The sequence below is a fragment of the Schistocerca gregaria genome, chromosome 1 (genome assembly GCF_023897955.1).
Source record: "Schistocerca gregaria isolate iqSchGreg1 chromosome 1, iqSchGreg1.2, whole genome shotgun sequence".
NCBI classification, from domain to species: Eukaryota; Metazoa; Arthropoda; class Insecta; order Orthoptera; family Acrididae; genus Schistocerca; species Schistocerca gregaria.
The window spans coordinates 1,092,506,020-1,092,524,851 of record NC_064920.1 but is presented as its reverse complement, the minus strand read 5'-3'; the positions used below and the strand labels follow the sequence as shown (position 1 = coordinate 1,092,524,851).

Sequence of the window (18,832 nt, the reverse complement as noted above, 5' to 3'; positions counted from 1 at the left end):
AGGCAGGATTCGAACCTGCGACCGTAGCAGTCGCGCGGTTCCAGACTGAGCGCCTAGAACCGCTAGGCCACCGCGGCTGGCCCCTGTAAAGAACATAATCTTTTCTTTGTCTTACTTTGTTATGCTAATTATTGCTATTCTGATCAGATGAAGCACCATCTGCCGGACAGTTTTTGAACGTTTGTATCTTTTCGGTTCTAATAAAACCCCATGTCATTCCAAGCATGTGTGTCAATTTGTACCTCTCTATCTACATTACTCCGTGATTTATTCAGTTTTCATATTTGTACTGACTTTTTGATCACCCTGTATATTTCACTGCAGATGGCAATTTGGTGTCAGGTCTGTAATCGGTATCCATGAGACAGCTTCCGTACCTAATATGTTCCAAATGCAGCGCATAAAAACGGGATTTTCCGGTGCTCACACTTCGGGTTCTACTGATGATAAAAATGTAGGCTCAAGTGTTTTCGATAGCCTTTGGGCTAGAAATCATTTGTATACCTAATAGAAGGAATGTCTTAGCGTCACTATCCTACAGTACAGCGTCAAAGTACGGATATTATGAACTTTTTTCTGCTTTGGCAAATGCAATAAATCGGTTCGTTCTTTTTCCAGTTGTTGTGGTGTTCGGTGAGCTTCATGGAACCAATAGGGGTACCATCACTCTAAGCTCGGTTCTTCGGAAAACCCCAAAAAGAACTTTTTTTTTACTATATTTCGTTGTCACCTGCGGACCAAAGCCCTGTCGAGGATTCCAAGACGGGTACATAGAGCAAAAGGCTGAAATTTTACGATGTATTGTTAAGATCCATATCTCGAACAACCTTGAACATTTTCTCTGTGTCTTTATCCATTTCCGAGATACAGAGGTTCAAAGCCACACTACTTGTTCACGTAAAATACGCATGTGAAATCGGGTGTGAGGCAAAAAAACAGTTTATAAAGTGACGTGGCACTGAAAAATATGCCGTAAAATGTCGACGATATCATCTGGGAACCCCAGAACTGAAGTACTTTTTTTGCGCGTTAAATCTTTTTTACAAATTGACATAAGTAAACTAGATAAATTTTCCTGGCCACAACATTTCTTTTCCTGTGAGTTACATGCCTTGCTGCAGTAGGGGAATGTAGGTAACCAGGAGAAAAGTGCTGCTTTCGGAGCACAAAAAACGTGAATGTGTTTCTGTTCATTTAAAAGACCCTGACCGAAAAGAGGTGTACCAATTGTCCCATTCCTCCTCCCTCACTACCTTTATATATTTTTTTTCAGAAATGTTAGCTTGCGAAAATATTCATGCTTTTTTTATACTTAGCGAGAGGAAGACAGTGTCAGTTGCAAATAGACGGAAAATTAAATATACTAGAAGATAGTAGACAGTGGTTGTGTTATAGAAAGAGTGAAGGAGACAAAGGAAAAAGAGTGGAAAGATAGTGCCAGAGTTGAGGAGGGGAGCGAGAATAAAGAGATAGTGGAAGTGGGTGAGACCCAGAGAGAATGAGAGATACAGTATACAACAATGACGATGATGAAGAGAGAGACAGTGACAGTGAGACGAGACAGCAGCAGTAGGACGAAAGGAAAGAGATATTAGCAGCAAGAGGGAGACAAGGCTAGGGAGAGGACACTGCAATAGTAGGGCACAATGAAGAGGACTGTGCCACAGGAGGCTATGACAGAGGGAGACACACAAAGAGATAATGACAAAGACTCTGGCGTGCACATGTTCACATGCCAAAATTTTTGCGTAGGTTTCTAAAAGTATCGATGAAGATAGAATAAGGCAGTTGGTACGCTAATTTTCAGTCAGATTCTTTTAAATAAGCAGGAATATATTGGAAATTTTTATGGTCCGATAGCACCATTTTTCCGCTAGCACTAATGTAAGACTTTCTTAAGCTATCGTGGTGCAATAAATTATTATACAATATCCTATCACTGTCCTTCGATTTTTCTTGTCTCGCTGCCAGGATTAATCACAAAGTCAGAACTGCCTCTCTGGTGTTCTTACTTTTCCGAAAGCCAAACTAATCGTCGTCTGACATAACCTCAATATTTTTTTTCCCATTCTTCTCTCCCGAGACGTTAAGCTGACTGTGTAATAGTTCTCACACAGGTCTGTTAGAACGCAGATACTTCGCTGATATCTCTAAGTGACAGACAGTAGGTGGGTGGGTGTTGGGCGGCCCAGCTATATTAACGAAAAATGACGTCCATGTACTCGTTTTAAACTCGCCAGCGGGTTTTATGACGTCATCTCTGAACCAGCCATCTCCGCATGCTCAAATACTCGATTCGTGGGTCTCGCCCGCTGCCCGTTTAAGCGAAAACTCATCACTTGAGTCTGCTCTCGGTTACAAGTGAACTCCACCAGTGCAGAAACGAGAACGAGCCCACGAGTTAGCAAATACAACCGAGTACTGGGAGCATTGCCGTTACACACGCCACCGTTGAGTATAACGAATATTATATACCAATCCAGCAACTGATCGGTTGTAAGTGATTATATGTACAAGGTGAAGACAAAAGGTCGCACTTTCAAGTCGGCATGCGATTTCCCATCCCAGTTCAAGACAGAAGTATACATAGCAAAATAGGTTTAACAGAAATGCAATCTAAAAAAACGAAGCCCTGGCAACGCTACAACTGTGCAGCATGGCCAAGAACAGGTAGCATGAACTCTGCGCTTGGGCAGAACAGTCCGATTAGCTCAGAGAGACCAGGCATTGTCATGGGAAGCGGATATGGAGACTCACCGCTGTTCAACTCGCTCCGCAGCAAACTTACTTAAGTTAAACAATCAGACTGTGTTCAATTTACATGTCCTCAGTAAGGTATGTATCTACACTCCTGGAAATGGAAAAAAGAACACATTGACACCGGTGTATCAGACCCACCACACTTGCTCCGGACACTGTGAGAGGGCTGTACAAGCAATGATCACACGCACGGCACAGCGGACACACCAGGAACCGCGGTGTTGGCCGTCGAATGGAGCTAGCTGCGCAGCATTTGTGCACCGCCGCCGTCAGTGTCAGCCAGTTTGCCGTGGCATACGGAGCTCCATCGCAGTCTTTAACACTGGTAGCATGCCGCGACAGCGTGGAAGTGAACCGTATGTGCAGCTGACGGACTTTGAGCGAGGGCGTATAGTGGGCATGCGGGAGGCCGGGTGGACGTACCGCCGAATTGCTCAACACGTGGGGCGTGAGGTCTCCACAGTACATCGATGTTGTCGCCAGAGGTCGGCGGAAGGTGCACGTGCCCGTCGACCTGGGACCGGACCGCAGCGACGCACGGATGCACGTCAAGACCGTAGGATCCTACGCAGTGCCGTAGGGGACCGCACCACCACTTCCCAGCAAATTAGGGACACTGTTGCTCCTGGGCTATCGGCGAGGACCATTCGCAACCGTCTCCATGAAGCTGGGCTACGGTCCCGCACACCGTTAGGCCGTCTTCCGCTCACGCCCCAACATCGTGCAGCCCGCCTCCAGTGGTGTCGCGACAGTCGTGAATGGAGGGACGAATGGAGAAGTGTCGTCTTCAGCGATGAGAGTCGCTTCTTCCTTGGTGCCAATGATGGTCGCATGCGTGTTTGGCGCCGTGCAGGTGAGCGCCACAATCAGGACTGCATACGACCGAGGCACACAGCGCCAACACCCGGCATCATGGTGTGGGGAGCGATCTCCTACACTGGCCGTACACCTCTGGTGATCGTCGAGGGGACGCTGAATAGTGCACGGTACATCCAAACCGTCATCGAACCCATCATTCTACCATTCCTAGACCGGCAAGGGAACTTGCTGTACCAACAGGACAATGCACGTCCGCATGTATCCCGTGCCACCCAACGTGGTCTAGAAGGTGTAAGTCAACTACCATGGCCAGCATGATCTCCGGATCTGTCCACCATTGAGCATGTTTGGGACTGGATGAAGCGTCGTCTCACGCAGTCTGCACGTCCAGCACGAACGCTGGTCCAACTGAGGCGCCAGGTGGAAATGGCATGGCAAGCCGTTCCACAGGACTACATCCAGCATCTCTACGATCGTCTCCATGGGAGAATAGCAGCTTGCATTGCTGCGAAAGGTGGATATAGACTGTACTAGTGGCGACATTGTGCATGCTCTGTTGCCTGTGTCTATGTGCCTGTGGTTCTGTCAGTGTGATCATGTGATGTATCTGACCCCAGGAATGTGTCAATAAACTTTCCCCTTCCTGGGACAATGAATTCACGGTGTTCTTATTTCAATTTCCAGGAGTGTATTTTCGTTACATTTACCTTCATATAAGCATTAAGGCAGAACAAGAACTTCTTGCAGACGTAAACGACCGCTTTGTTTTGTCCATGACACAAATAAAACCAACAGAAAGCAATAATCCATGCGGGCTTTCGAATAAAAATGTGACCCTCAACTACGTACCCTCAGACTCAGGGTTGAAATATTAAAAGTTTTAGCTGGTTTCATTGTCTAGGGGCAGGGATACGTAGTTGCCGCATTACGAGCCAAATACTGCTGAGACTAGAGTATACAATATGGATATGCACGTGAATAGAATGGTCGAAGGTTCCTATCACTCGGCAGTTGCGAATTTTGAATGTAGCATAGAAATTTATAAATAAAAGATTTCAATTAAATAAAATCTGCTGGCACTATTGTAACGACTTTAAATGATGAGTAAGATAGCAGAAGTATCTCTAAGAATGCCATTTATTACTGTAAAACACTTATTGGTGTCGATGGTCCAGCAATTAAATAAATGTAAGTTGAATAACAGGGAAGCAATAGATTCCTACTTCACGAGCCGGCCGCGGTGGTCTCGCGGTTCTAGGCGCGCAGTCCGAAACCGTGCGACTGCTACGGTCGCAAGTTCGAATCCTGCCTCAGGCATGGATGTGTGTGATGTCCTTAGGTTAGATAGGTTTACGTAGTTCTAAGTTCTAGGGGACTAATGACCACAGCAGTTGAGTCCCATAGTACTCAGAGCCATTTGAACCATCCCACAAAAGAGTTTCACTAACAGCACGCGGTCTCTCTTCTCGATAGCCCTACTGATCACTCACGTTAGGGCGTGGAAGCCATACCGTCACCCTAACAGTGTACAGCACCAAATTCCAAGCAGGCAGCCACAACTTTTTTTTTTCGCAAGTAACCGTCCATTTAGTAATTAATCACAATACAGGAAGATATTTAGTTTATTTTTTAGTCCAGTTGGTTTCATCTTCTTGTACTGATGAATATCATCAGGTCTCCAATCATTTGCACCAGTACTTGAAGAAGCAGTGGGGTCAAATCCTGAGTGATTCGCTCCGAGGCTCGTCTGTGTTTTGAAAGCAATATATGAAGACTTTCCTACTGGCTTGCTAGGCCTAACGCAAGGAAGGATTTTCTGTTGGGGTTGTCTCCCTTAGCCTTTGGAGTTTATCCTCCACCACAAGGCAGTGGTTCCCTTCTCATTTAATCCCCAGAAAGGATGGTTGCCTCATCTGCCAGCTATCCCGTTCCGAATCTTTCTTCTCCACCGTCGCTGCCATTAAGGTCTTCACCCTAATGGCAGCATGGGTTCCGTGTTATACCCCACGGGATTGGGTCGCTGCCTGAACTCAGCCATCCTAGCACTCCGGCCTACTGAAGTATAGGATGCCCACCTCCGCGACGTGGACGCTCCAGACAGGAATTACTCCAGTGGAGGAATAGGGAAGGGCATCCTACCTCCCTGGAGCCAGGTTAATGATTGTGTATGGTGCCACAATCAAAGCACAATGGGATTGAAAATATCTGTTGAAAGGAGAGCTGTGACCTGGCAGCAAGTGAAGGAAGAAAAGTGGTGAGAGGACCGAGCCAAATGAAGAGGACTCGTCAGCACCCAGACCCGGCAGTAGCAGGAGCGGGATTCGGATATAGATAGATAGAGAGGAAGATAGCGGCAAGATTTCGTCTACTCCAACACATCATACTTTCCTGCTAGCCCGAATGGCGCAGGGAGCAACAACCCTCAAATAAACAAAGTGATGTCAAAATAGCTGAGGTTTCGATAACACGTTAATTGAGCACTCAACTTCAGCGTGCCCGCAGCTCTTGGTCGTGCGGTAGCATTCTCGCTTCCCACGCCCGGGCTCCCGGGTTCGATTCCCGGCGGGGTCAGGGATTTTCTCTGCCTCGTGATGGCTGGGTGTTGTGTGATGTCCTTAGGTTAGTTAGGTGTAAGTAGTTCTAAGTTCTAGGGGACTGATGACCACAGCAGTTGAGTCCCATAGTGTTCAGAGTCATTTAAACCTACTTCACGTAATTAGTTATCAGCAACAACATAAGTCGCTAGATATTCACTTCTAAACGCATACTACATCTTCACTGCAGAAGCCACGGAAGTCTCACAAGTGCACAAGTCGTTCGGCACTACGAAATATTTCTATCTCCCGCGACCACGTGCAAACTGCTCAGCACTCTCCAAGTATTTCCTGCGACCGTCCTTCGCGCCTTCCTGTCCAGCGCTTCCCCGCCCTGTGCGAACGGATGCTTTATTTTCGTACTAAATAACCTGGAAATGCTTCGCAATAGCTAAATATGTGTGGGGAATTGTATATATGTCCTAATTTACTTCTTTCATCTCTCTCTGTCCATCTCCTCCTTTCCTCTTCAATCCCTCCTCACCTGTTTCTCAGCCATCTCATCCTTCTCCCTCTCTTTGTCCATATTCTCCCCCTCCCTCCTCTTTGCATCTCCTCTTCTCCTCTTTCTCTGACCTTCAGACTTGTTTACTGTTATTGCTAGGAAGCCACGACTGGGAGGTGAAATCAGTTCAAACTAGTGGGTAAATTGGTTGGGATCATTAAGGTAAGGGGACAGGAGAGACCTTTCGAGCTGCTGGATCTGTAAGGACACCAGTTCATAGCACAGCATTTTTTCTCCGAATCAGCTTTAACAGAAATTTTGTACATTGTTGTTTCAAAAAATTAATAGCCTACGAAAGTCTGAATGTTCGTAGACAATGGTTCAAATGGTTCTGAGCACTATGGGACTTAACATCTGTGGTCATCAGTCCCCTAGAACTTAGAACTACTTAAACCTAACTAACCGAAGGACATCACACACATCCATGCCTGAGGCAGGATTCGAACCTTCGACCGTAGCAGTCGCGTAGTTCCGGACTGCGCGCCTACAACCGCAAGACCACCGCGGCCTGCAAGGTTCGTAGAGTATCGTCTAAAAATTTTGAAGTAAAGCAGTCAAGAACATTTCGAGGTTTCGGTTAACATTTCCCATTTACATATTAGATACATATTTATGTACCATTTATGTTAAACAATACATAGCCTATGTCGACCTTAACATTTATTATAGTATTGTGAGAAATTTGAAGAAAAAAATAGGTCAAGAATTTTACTACTTTTCTAGATTGTTGGTAAACACATTAACCAATTACTCGTCTTTATATATATATATATATATATATATATATATATATATATATATATATATATATATATATATATATATATAATGTTGCAGCAAATAATCTAGAAAACTTCTTAACCGATTATATATGAAAAACATCTTCTCTGTGCCCATCTGAATGTTTATTCGACCGTTGTGTGAAAACGTGAAGAAAATCGGTAAAGAATTTTTCGAAATAATCTATTACAACATTTCCCTATAGTATATATACATTCTGTATAAAGACGAGTCATTGATATATATTAGAAGTGTAAACGTATGTCAGCCTGATGTTTATTAGAGCATTGTGCAAAAATTTGAAGTAAACCGATCAAGAACTTTTGAGATTTTTGGTAAAAACGTCAAACAACCACTTATATACCAGATATATTAATAGAATATGTAGCCTATGTCTGTCTGAAAGTTTTATATTTGAAGTAAACTGGTCAACAATTTGTGGTGAATTTTGCTAACAATGTTTCTCTTATATAGAGCATATATATTTATATAGTACATGTTTTTAATAAAGTAGCATAGATCCACGTGTCTGTCTATTAGAGTAAAAATGTCAAGTTACTTCGTCAAGAACAGCTCCAGATTTTTATTTATAACCTTTCCGATTTTTATATATATATATATATATATATATATATATATATATATATATATATATATATATATATATATATATGTTAGCCGCTGTCCCTCTGAACGATTATTAGAGTATTGTGTAAGAATTTGAAGTAGATTAGTCAAGAACGTGTCGAGATTTTTGGTAACAATGTCAAATTAGAGCTTCTCTTTATAAAGTACGGTATGGATGTAATTGCTGTTCAGCTTCAATATGAGCCGTATGATCCAGACAATTGGTGCAACCAGCCTTGCACCTCAGCAAGATTTAGAATGCGAGAGATGACGATTAGGATGCGACCATAGTTCTGTCGTTGTCATACTGGTGATAGTAGCAGAATTACAGCGGAGAGGAAGGAAGCCGGTGCGGCGCTGCCGTAATAGCGGCGCCTTGATTTCTAATGTATGTGACCCGCAACACTCGACTCGCACGTGTCCCGCTCCTGGCCGCTACTGGGCAGCAGGTGTGTGTGAGCTCGGAGCGCCGCGCCGCGCCACGCCTGGGGCGTCCCGCTGTCCGCCGAGCGCCGCATAGGATCAATGCGAGCGGCGGACTCTGAGCCGCGCCAGGGCAGACTACAGCCCAGCCCAACACAACACAGTAGCTATAACACACAGCAGACCACAGCGTCCCAGCGCGGCGCAGCCAGCCGGAGACGGACTCGCCGCCGCCGCCGACGCCGCCGCCGCGGCGCCCACCAAACTGCCCCCACCCCCTCCACCAACCCCCTTACGCTTTACTCCATCCGCAGCTATCGACCTAGATCGCTCCGGACGAGCAGACCGAAGATGCGTCGCACCGCAGCCCCTCTTTCGCTCGGCCGACGCAGACGCCGACGCCGACCGCGCCCACACTAGACGCAGGGAGCCGATGCGATGGCGGGGGTCGCAAAGGCGCTTTAGGCGCTTGGATCCTCCTCAGGCACACAGTTATGGTTCACTCCTGTGCCGGCTTGTGTAACACCAAACTAGTGTGCGGGCATCACATTAGCTTCACTGTTGTTGTCTGTTGTAAAGATATAATACAACTGCACCACGACATCAGTATGGAGATATCAACGTACCAGTGTTTTTAAGGTCCTCTACCAGAATCGCTATAAGACTGAACCCTTGCAGGATCACTTCACTAATTGACTGCTATGAATCCTTCTTCTTTGGAACAGACTGAGCAAGGCACCACATTGGTAGAACACTGGACTCGTATTTGAGAGAGTGATGGTTGAAACTCACATCTGGCCATCCAGGGTTAGGTTTTCCTTGATTTCCTTTAATCGCACCAGGTAAGTGCTGGGATGGTTCCTGAGAAAGGCAATGGTCGATTTCCTTCCCCACACTTGACACAATCCGAGTTTGTTCGTCCACTGGAACGAATAGAGGTGTCAAGTAGAAATTGGTCATATAGTAAGCTCTATGGTCCTTTAGAGTTGCGAAAAATTTAAGCTTCCAAGGCAACGCAATTAAAATACTTGGACACTTAAGTCACATATTTCGGTACTCGAAAACCTATATGGTATTGTATTGTATTGTATTGTATTCTATTTCAACTGGGGACCTAGAAACGACGGAGAGGCTTAGTCTCCTCCACAGCCACAGTGGCCCACAACCCCACAACGACTACCGCAGTCCACTTCACCCCTCCGCCGCCCCACACCGAACCCAGGGTTATTGTGTGGTTGGGCCCCCGGAGGGACACCCCCCCCCAGGGAACGTCCACACCAGACGAGTGTAACCCCTATGTTTGCGTAGTAGAGTAATGGTGATGTACACATACGTGGAGAACTTAGAACGTGTTTGCGCAGCAATCGCCGACATGGTGTAACTGAGGCAGAAAAGGGGAACCGGCCCGCATTCGCCGAGGCATATGGAAAACCGCGTAAAAACCATCCACAGACTGGCCAGTTCACCGGACCTCGACACAAATCCGCCGGTCGGATTCGTGCCGGGGACCAGGCACTCCTTCCAGCCCGGAAAGCCGTGACCTATAGGGTACTTCCCGTTGACCTAGAAATATGAAATGTGACAAGAAGCAATGTTTCACAGAACAAGTAAAGGAAAAAATCCAAAATTGTTAATTTGCAATTATACCACGCGAAAAAATACTTTTCTTTCTTTAATTATTCGTCAGCCCGTTTGTTTGTTAAGGCCCCTTTTTCTCAGGAATACATAGATGTATGAAGTTGGAATTTATATCACATACTAAGATCTACAGTCCCTTTGCGTTGTAAGACACTTAAATTTCTAAGTCATTGCAATTCAAAAGCTACGACCATACCTGTCACATGTTTTGATGTCTTTCGGTAACAGGCAAAAATCGTCGAAAATCTCTACTCCCAGGACGAATGAAATATCTGTATACACTCTAAGACAAAAATAAAATGACGCACCATGAAGGAATTATTCGAATGGCAGGGAAATCGGCAGATATGATGTACATGTACAGTCAAACAAATTATTACAAATTCAGAAAAAAACTGATTGATTTTTCAAAAAAAAAAAACTTCACAAATTGAGGAAGTTATTAATGCGCTGGCCTTTATGCAAGAAGTTATTCGTCGTGGCACTGAATGACAAAGTTGTTGGGTGTCCTCCTGCAGGATATCTTGCCAAATTCGACCAATTGTCATGTTAACTGATCAAAATCTGGAGCTGGTTGAAGGTTCCTACTCATTATGCTCCACACAATCTCGATTGGAAGAGATCCTGCGACCTAGCTGGCCAAGGTAGGATTCGGCAAGCATGAACACAAGCAAAACAAATTCTCAAACGTGTGGGCGGCCACTATCTTGCTGAAATGTAACCCCAGGATAATTACCATGAAGTACAACTATATGGGACGTACAATACCGTCGACGTACTACTTTTCTGTAAGAGTGCAATGGATGACAACCAAAGGAAACCTGCCATCAAAGGCAATAGCACCCCAGATCATCATCACTCCTGGTTGTCGGTCTCTATGTCGCACGACACTCACATTAGTATCACACTGCTGATCAGGGCGTCTTCATATAGGTCCTTGCCCAGGAATCTCATTGATTGGGTTACAATTGTCTTCAATGATGAGCCGCACTTCGAATTGTGCCCTGATGAGCAGCGATTATCGATTCAGTTCCGTAGGTAGCAGGACCAGATAAGTGTGAGAACTATTGCACATCAGCCATCTTAATAGTTTAAGCATCCAAATTGCTGGCAAGAATAACATTCAGAAGAATACGAAAACTGAGGAATTGTTAGATTAGGAAAGATGAAGGCTTTAGAGAGGAAATTCTTACGTTGCACTTGATAATGGAAGTAAGGTAGAAGAAAAATCAAGACCCTTTCCTAGGGTTTATCGTCCTAGAAAAATCATAAGGGAATTTAAAGTGGCGCAAAATGTTCCAAATTCTGAGAGAAGACGTAAGATGAAAGGAAATAGGGGGGGGAATAATAAGATTGGAAGACCTAGAACGAAGTGCTCGGAATGAAAAGTGTGGTGAAACACAGATGAGGTCTTTTGCCCCTACTGTTCCATCTACACATTGAAGAAGCAACGGCAGACATAAAAGAAAAGTCCTTGAGTAGGATTAAAATTGACGGTGAAAGAATATCAATGGTAAGTACCGCTGGTGACTTTCCTATCGACATTGAATGTGAAGAAGAATTACAGGATAATGTAATGAAGAATCTGATGTGTAGAATATGGACTGTGTGTGAATGAATGGAAGACTAAAGTAATGAGAAACAGAAGAAAGGAGTACAGTGACAAACTCAATATCGTAATTGGTGATCACGTAATAGACTAAGTTAAGGAATTCCATGACGGATGGAGCAATGAGGACATGAAAAGCAGACGAGCACTGGAAAAAGTACATTCCTGGCCAAGAGATGTCTGCTCGTATCAAATACAGAACTTGAGGAAATTTTTGAGAATGTACGTTTGGAGCACAGCATTGTATGCCAGTGAGATATGGACTGTCGGAAAGCCGGAACAGAAAACAATCGAAGCGTTTGAGATGTGGCGCTAGAGAAGCACTCCGTATTCAGGCCACAAGAGGCCCAGCGGGATATGGATAGGAGGGGCGTGTGGGCAGCACACGGCTTTCCCGATTGTTATGATGGTTTTCTTTGAACGGAGCCGCTACTATTCCGTCAAGTAGCTCCTCAATTGATATCACGAGGCTGAGTGCACCCCGAAAAATGGCAACAGCGCATGGCGACTGGATGGTCACCCATCCAAGAGCCGGCCACGCCCGACAGCGCTTAGCTTAGGTGATCTCACGGGAACCGTTCTATCTACTGTGGTAAGGACCTTGCCGGCGCTAGAGAAGAATGTTGAAAATTAGGTGCACTGATCAGGTAAAGAGATTTTCTTCAGAGAAGCGTAAGAAGGGAACGTATGGAAAACAAGGACAATAAGAAGAGGCAAAATGATAGTATTTGTAATGAGACATCATGGAATAACTTCCAAGGTACTAGAGGGATCTGTAGAGGAAGACAGAGAATGGAATCTCTCCAACAGATAACTGACGACATAGGGTGCAAGTGCTACACTGAGGTGAATAGGAATTCGTGGTGGGCCACATCAAACCAGTCAGAAAATCGTATTTAAGCCTATGTGGGGAAATAGTCTCAAGAGTTACAAAAGGAAAAAATAAGATCTTTATTCCGGAATGTGCAAAATGGAGTGGAACAGTTTCGGTGAGCAATATATTGTGCACACTAGTAGATCGTTTGAAATTCGCTGAAAAGAGCAGACTAACGAACAAAACAAAATAATTCAATGAGTACATATGCTTTTATGAAATGTCGACTTTTCTAACATCACACAGATTTGGAATTTCCGCCACGCTCCCTATTCACGAACCGTAGACCTTACCTAGGTGCTTGCATGCCTCTACGATACGGACAGCCATGGGGTAAGAGCAGACACATTGGAGAGGTACTGTGGAGAAGTCAGACAATCATGTGGTTCCTAAATATAAGCAAAACCCTTCTCAGTATTTGCATGGGCAACAGTGCGGATGACTGGCTGATCCGACTATGTAACACAAGCCAACATGGCATTTCTATGTTTGCTACTGCGAACATCTTAAAAAGGGGTGAAACTACAGTCATTATTTTTCCTAAATGTATGAAGCTCTACATCTTAATGATGGAAGCGTTCTCTCGCGTAAAATGTTTAAGAGGCAAAAGGGTCCCTCATTTAGATTTCCGGGCAGGGTCTACTAAGAATCATACCATCATCAGAGCTACATCAAACCAGTCTTCGGACTGAAGATGATGACGACGACGACGACAACAACAACAACAACAGCTGCATATAGTTAGTAACGGACGGTACCTCAACGCACTGGAAGATCTGAAAATGTTGAGTGCTGAAAGCGAAGATACCAATAAAATCCTGAACAATGCGCTTCCAAGTTGCAACTCCTACTTTAATTTTTACGATGACCTGATGCGCTACCCTGTCATTTCTTATGCTGATCTTTGCTCCACATGACGTCCTGTGACTGATGGACATTGAGATCCTGATGGTTTGTAATTTATTTTAACTTCCGTGATGTCACATTCCCTGCTTCTTCACTGATTTCTGTAGTTCTTGTAAGATATTCCATCCATTCAGTATGTCAGTACATCACACTTACTTATTCTATGTTCCTTTCTCCTTTCATTTTTTCATGCATAAATTTTTTACAGTTTCTTTAATTACAATTCGTAAAAAAAACAGATGGTTATTTCCTTTTTACAGTATAGGAGACTTCTTGTTTCATTCACTCATTCAAACTCTTCATCTTACTTTACCTATTTAATTTTTCCCATACTTACGTGAAGCCAGGTATCCAATTTTACAAGTATCTTTCCGCTTACGTTTGTGTGTCATCTATACCATAACACCGACTAAAGCATATTTTAAGTCTCAAACCATTTTCCTATTGCTCTTGATGTCAGCAATGCTGATAATTCCCTGAATGCTTCCGTCGCTTATGTCAACTTCTTTCTTGTTTCTCCGTAACAGTTTTCATCAGCAATAATCACCCTTCTTAAGGAATTCGAGGAATTCACTTCCTTTTGTTTATTTCTCTCTACTAATACATATACTACGACGTATTTCCTTGATATTTTCATTAGTTCTGGGGATCGTTGATAATATTTTCCCGTATTTACGTGTGTACTACATCTATGGTGGTAACTCAGTGAAAGTCAGCGCTGCTCTGAAACTGTCTGTACCATCAACTGCCCCTCCCTCAATGTCCACGGAACCAAGCGAGTTTACAACCAAATCAAAATCATTGGGCATATTAGTTGCATCTTTGAGTTTTGTTAGCAAACACAATAGTATTTCTGAGTAGATAAAAAAAATGAAATGGCAAAAATTTGCTGGCGTCGTCTGATAAGACCGCAGTAGACTTCCCCAATGACTGGCTGTCAATGATGGAGCTTCAGTCGATACTTGCAGGAAAGACTCATCTGAAACCAACAGGTCGCTACGTCAGATTACTCAGAAAACACGTGTGAAGCATGCACAGGCTTTATGGGAATTTTGTAGCTAAATAATCGACAGTTTCCTCAGAAACCTTTTAAAAGCATCATATTCGAAAACATGGATAGCAAGCCTCGTACCCTTCTCTTTCGCCATGCTACGCGTGCGCTTTACTCCGAATAGTGACAGGGTAAAGGATATTGCACACACAGCGGCGGAGTAAAAGATATTGCACACGAGAGGAGGAACTTAGAAGGTTCTAGTAAATATATGACTAGGGAGATGAAACTTAATTTCCTGCCCAGTTCGATTTCCGTTCCCCGTAAGTAACATTCTGCCAATAACTGCACCGCCAGTAGCAGGAACTGAGGTAAACTTTCGTTTCACAGAGAACTGGATTCTGAATATCGGAGCGCAGTGAGACCTAGAGGTGTGGCACCGAAGTTAGAACTCTGTCTGTGTGTTCTGGCTCTCGCTATAGCAGGTGTTCGATATTTTGCGTCATATGGTAGCAGTATTTGGCACAGCTTACATTTAAAAAATGGAGTTGCATGCACAAGTGAAAGGAATGGACCGCGGTGTCCTACGTAGATAATATGTTTGTTAGTCATCATGACGTACCACACATACGAGGTGTGGCCATAAAATAACAGGGCTGATGCCGTCACAGGGTAAGTACGTATGAACGACCAATAGCTGTGATGATGTGAAGCTCAGTCGAATGCAGCACTCTGGTGTCTGTAAACAAATCATTGTGGCTGTAGCCTTCGCAAGAAGATGAGCTGACATTTGTTTTGCCTGAAGAATGATAAGTGTAATAATAGAGCAACGAGTTTTTGTTAAGTTTCAAATGAAACGTGGAAAAACTGCTACTGAAACCCACCTTTTACTAAAAAAAAGTGTATGGCGAAGACTGTTTATAGTGTACGTGAGCTTTTGAGTTTCCAAGATGGCTGAGAAGACGTTGAAGATGACTGACACATACGACGCCATTCAACACCAAAAACAGATGAAACGTTTCCTCTCCGACTGCGCAAGACATCTTCAGAGGTAAAGTGGCGAACTGCAACAAGATCTCGAGGGAGCGCCGAGTATATGGGCAGCGTAGAGGGCACCACAGTCTATCACATGACGTCAGTTACTAGATTACCTCTGGGAATGACAACATTGTCGATTGAAAGTAATCGATCGTCATCCTTATGTTGCAATGCTGACTTGCAAATTTTATCTAATTCAATACCTTCCTATTTTCTGTTAAAATTATATTTCGGTTTATTGAGACACTTTTAGGAAAAAGTGAATCATCTGTAAAGGAGACTAATATTGATCACAAGTGCGATTCATTTCGAACAATTGGGGTGCGCACCAGGTAGGCTTAAAGGAAGACATCGAAGCAAGTCAGAGACGGTTTACCAGATTAGTTACCGGTAGGTTCCAACAACACATGTGAAAGAGATGCTTCATGAACTCAATACGGACTCCCTGAAGACAACATTCTTTTCATGAACAGCTGGAGAAAAAATTTAGGGAACCCGCATTTGAAGCTATATCCAGAACAATTCTAATGCCGCTAACGTACTTTTCGCGTAAGGATCCCAAAGATGAGATATGAGAAATTAGAGCTAATACGAAGGTATACAGGTGGTTGTTTTCCTCCTCTCTTTGCCTGCGGGTGGAATAGGAAAGGAAATCACTAAATAGTGGTGCATGGTACCCTCCATCATGCACAACACGTTGCCTTGCAGACTGTGTATGTTCATGTAGATCTAGAAGCAACAAGGAGAGGGTCTGACATGGGTGTCATCGATTTTGATCAAGTTTTGCAAGGACATTCTATACTGAAAATAGAGAGACCAGTGTTTCGGCCTTCAGATAGACACTCCCTAGTTCTTGAATGTAGTCATTGAATGTATCTAGCAGAGCGAGATCGGCAATGGGGCGTTCACGGTAATATACTACCAAACTGCTGCTCCGTGTTCAGTTCTAGGTTGTGCAATTTTTCATCCGATACTTTTTTCGGCGTGTCCAATAGTAAATCTGACAATCGGAATACATTTCTTTGTTTTTTTGAAAAAAGAACAACGGCAGGACTGATTATTAAACAATAAGTATTTAAAACTTATTTACATTCATTTTTATTTAAATACTTTTATTTAAATATTCCAAAGTACCACTGACAGCTGAAATCTATTTTTTTACAAATCAAAATAACGTCCGCTGCGTGCAACAGCTTCTAAATGGAGGGTAATCTGATTTATTTTTATATTGATAAATGACCTGCTACAGTAGGACTTTCGTAGATGATAATGCCCAACCACCCTGCACGATGAAAATGATATTGCCACGTACTCGCCGTTGCCCTGCACTGGTCGGCAACCCCTCAGACACTGAAGCGTCACGGAGTTGCATATTCACAAGTAGTAGTCTCCAATGGCTGCGTCGATCGTAACGGCAGGATAAGCGCCACCAGAGATCCTCAGTGCCAGAGACCTATATCCTCCACCGTGTCACGTGTGTGGAACTGGTCCGGCACCAGTTCCACCGCTCCCCGTCTATTTAGGCGGTGCAAGCGAAGACGTCGGACCTATGCTCCACTGGAGTTGTGCGCCAACTGATGCGCCGGCTCATAGCAGCGATATCCCGAGAAGTACCTATCGGCCATCTACACCGAACGCCCAACCTCCGTCATTAGGGATTACCAGTGGCGAAGTCTTCACAGCGCACTATGTTTATTCACTGCGTGTTCCAGGCATATGCCTGTTAGTGGTCGAGAACTTGTGTTATTTTTTACTGAAAAGAATGTTACCTTTTTTATTAAATCTTACTACTGTGGTCGTAATAAACCCGTGTGCTTGTCTACCTGTGTCTTATTATTGCTCATTACGCATTTTCCCTGGGAGACATAGCAGGAAGCACCGAAATTTACCTCTCTTTGTCAAGTGTGTCACCTTTAGTTCTTCCGACAGGTAAAGAATTTCATCGCACGATTTCAAAATCATGTGGCATCACGGCAAAGCAGAGAATTACAATACAGGGTGGATGCTATCAAAATTTGTGCGTTGGTCCATAATCAGTTGTTCAAGCTTGTCTTTCAAGCTTTTATTCGCTTGGTACGCAAGCAACCTGACAGATCTGTTTTTGGCAACGTGGATCAGCTATGATTTCAACGAACAGTATAACGGTAGCATGTCAATGTGGCGAGATTTCTTTCGGATTTCTTTTGTTTATTGAACACAGTGCGATAAATATTTGTTTTGCATTTTTCTGTGATACAAAACACCGCACTGATTGCAAGAACACCTACCAATAGACGATCAGTTAGAACTACGAAGTAAAATACTTTAGGTGTATTTCTATACTATGTATCACTATGTAAATAACAGTCAATACATTATACAGGGTGGTTCATGGATCGTGACCGGGCCTAATATCTGACGAAATAAGCGTCAAACGAAAAAACTACAAAGAACGAAACTTGTCTAGCTTCAAGGAGGAAACGAGATGGCGCTATGGTTGGCCCGCTAGACGGCGCTGGTCAAATGAATACCAACTCAGTTTTTTTGTTTTTTAATAAGAACCCCCATTTTTTATTACATAGTCGTGTAGTATGTAAAGAAAAATAATTGTTTTAGTTGGGCCACTTTTTTCGCTCTGTGATGGTCACAAACATACGGCTTACAATTTTAGACGAACAGTTGGTGGCAGGTACGTTTTTTAAATTAAAATACAGAACGTAGGTATGTTAGAATATTATATTTCGGTTGTTCCAATCTGAACTTATCATTTCTGAGAGCGCATGCTGTTACAGCGTGACTACATGTAAATACCACATTAATGCAGTAGATGCTGAAAATGATGTCCGTCAAACTCAATGCATTTGGCAATACGTGTAACGACATTCTTCTCAACAATGAGTAGTTCGCCTTCCGTAATGTTCCCACATGCATTGAGAATGCGCAGACGCTTGTTGTCAGTTGTTGTCGGTGAATCACGAAAGCAAATATCCTTCACCATTCCACACAGAAAGAAGTCCGGGGCCATGGTGTGGTGCTTCGACGACCAATCCACCTGTTATGAAATATGCTATTCAATACGGCTTCAACCGCACGCAAGCTATAAGCCGGACATCCATCATGTTGGAAGTACATCGCCATTCTGTCATGCAGTGAAACATCTTGTAGTAACATCGGTAGAACATTACGTAGGAAATCAGCATACATTGCACCATTTAGATTGCTATCGATAAAATGGGGGCCAATTATCCTTCCTCCCATAATGCCGCACCATACATTAACCCGCCAAGGT

At 43.8% G+C, this 18,832-nt stretch overlaps 3 protein-coding genes across 5 annotated transcripts in view; all 3 read right to left on the bottom strand.

Annotated features, from left to right (window-relative positions):
* LOC126282131 (uncharacterized) overlaps positions 1–18,832 on the bottom strand; it is a 590,112-nt gene that overhangs the window by 85,224 nt on the left and 486,056 nt on the right. The gene's annotated exons all lie outside the window — the stretch shown is intronic.
* Positions 1–18,832, bottom strand: part of LOC126282112 (atrophin-1-like) — an 829,584-nt gene that overhangs the window by 663,235 nt on the left and 147,517 nt on the right. The gene's annotated exons all lie outside the window — the stretch shown is intronic.
* The window catches only part of LOC126291257 (spidroin-1-like), a 128,676-nt gene that overhangs the window by 5,761 nt on the left and 104,083 nt on the right, over positions 1–18,832 (bottom strand). Inside the window, exons 2-3 of the mRNA XM_049984912.1 lie at positions 8,694–8,984; positions 8,503–8,626 (exon numbers count right to left, since the gene is read on the bottom strand). Of these exons, the coding sequence (XP_049840869.1) occupies positions 8,503–8,626; positions 8,694–8,984 (415 nt within the window). The remainder of the gene's footprint in view (positions 1–8,502; positions 8,627–8,693; positions 8,985–18,832) is intronic.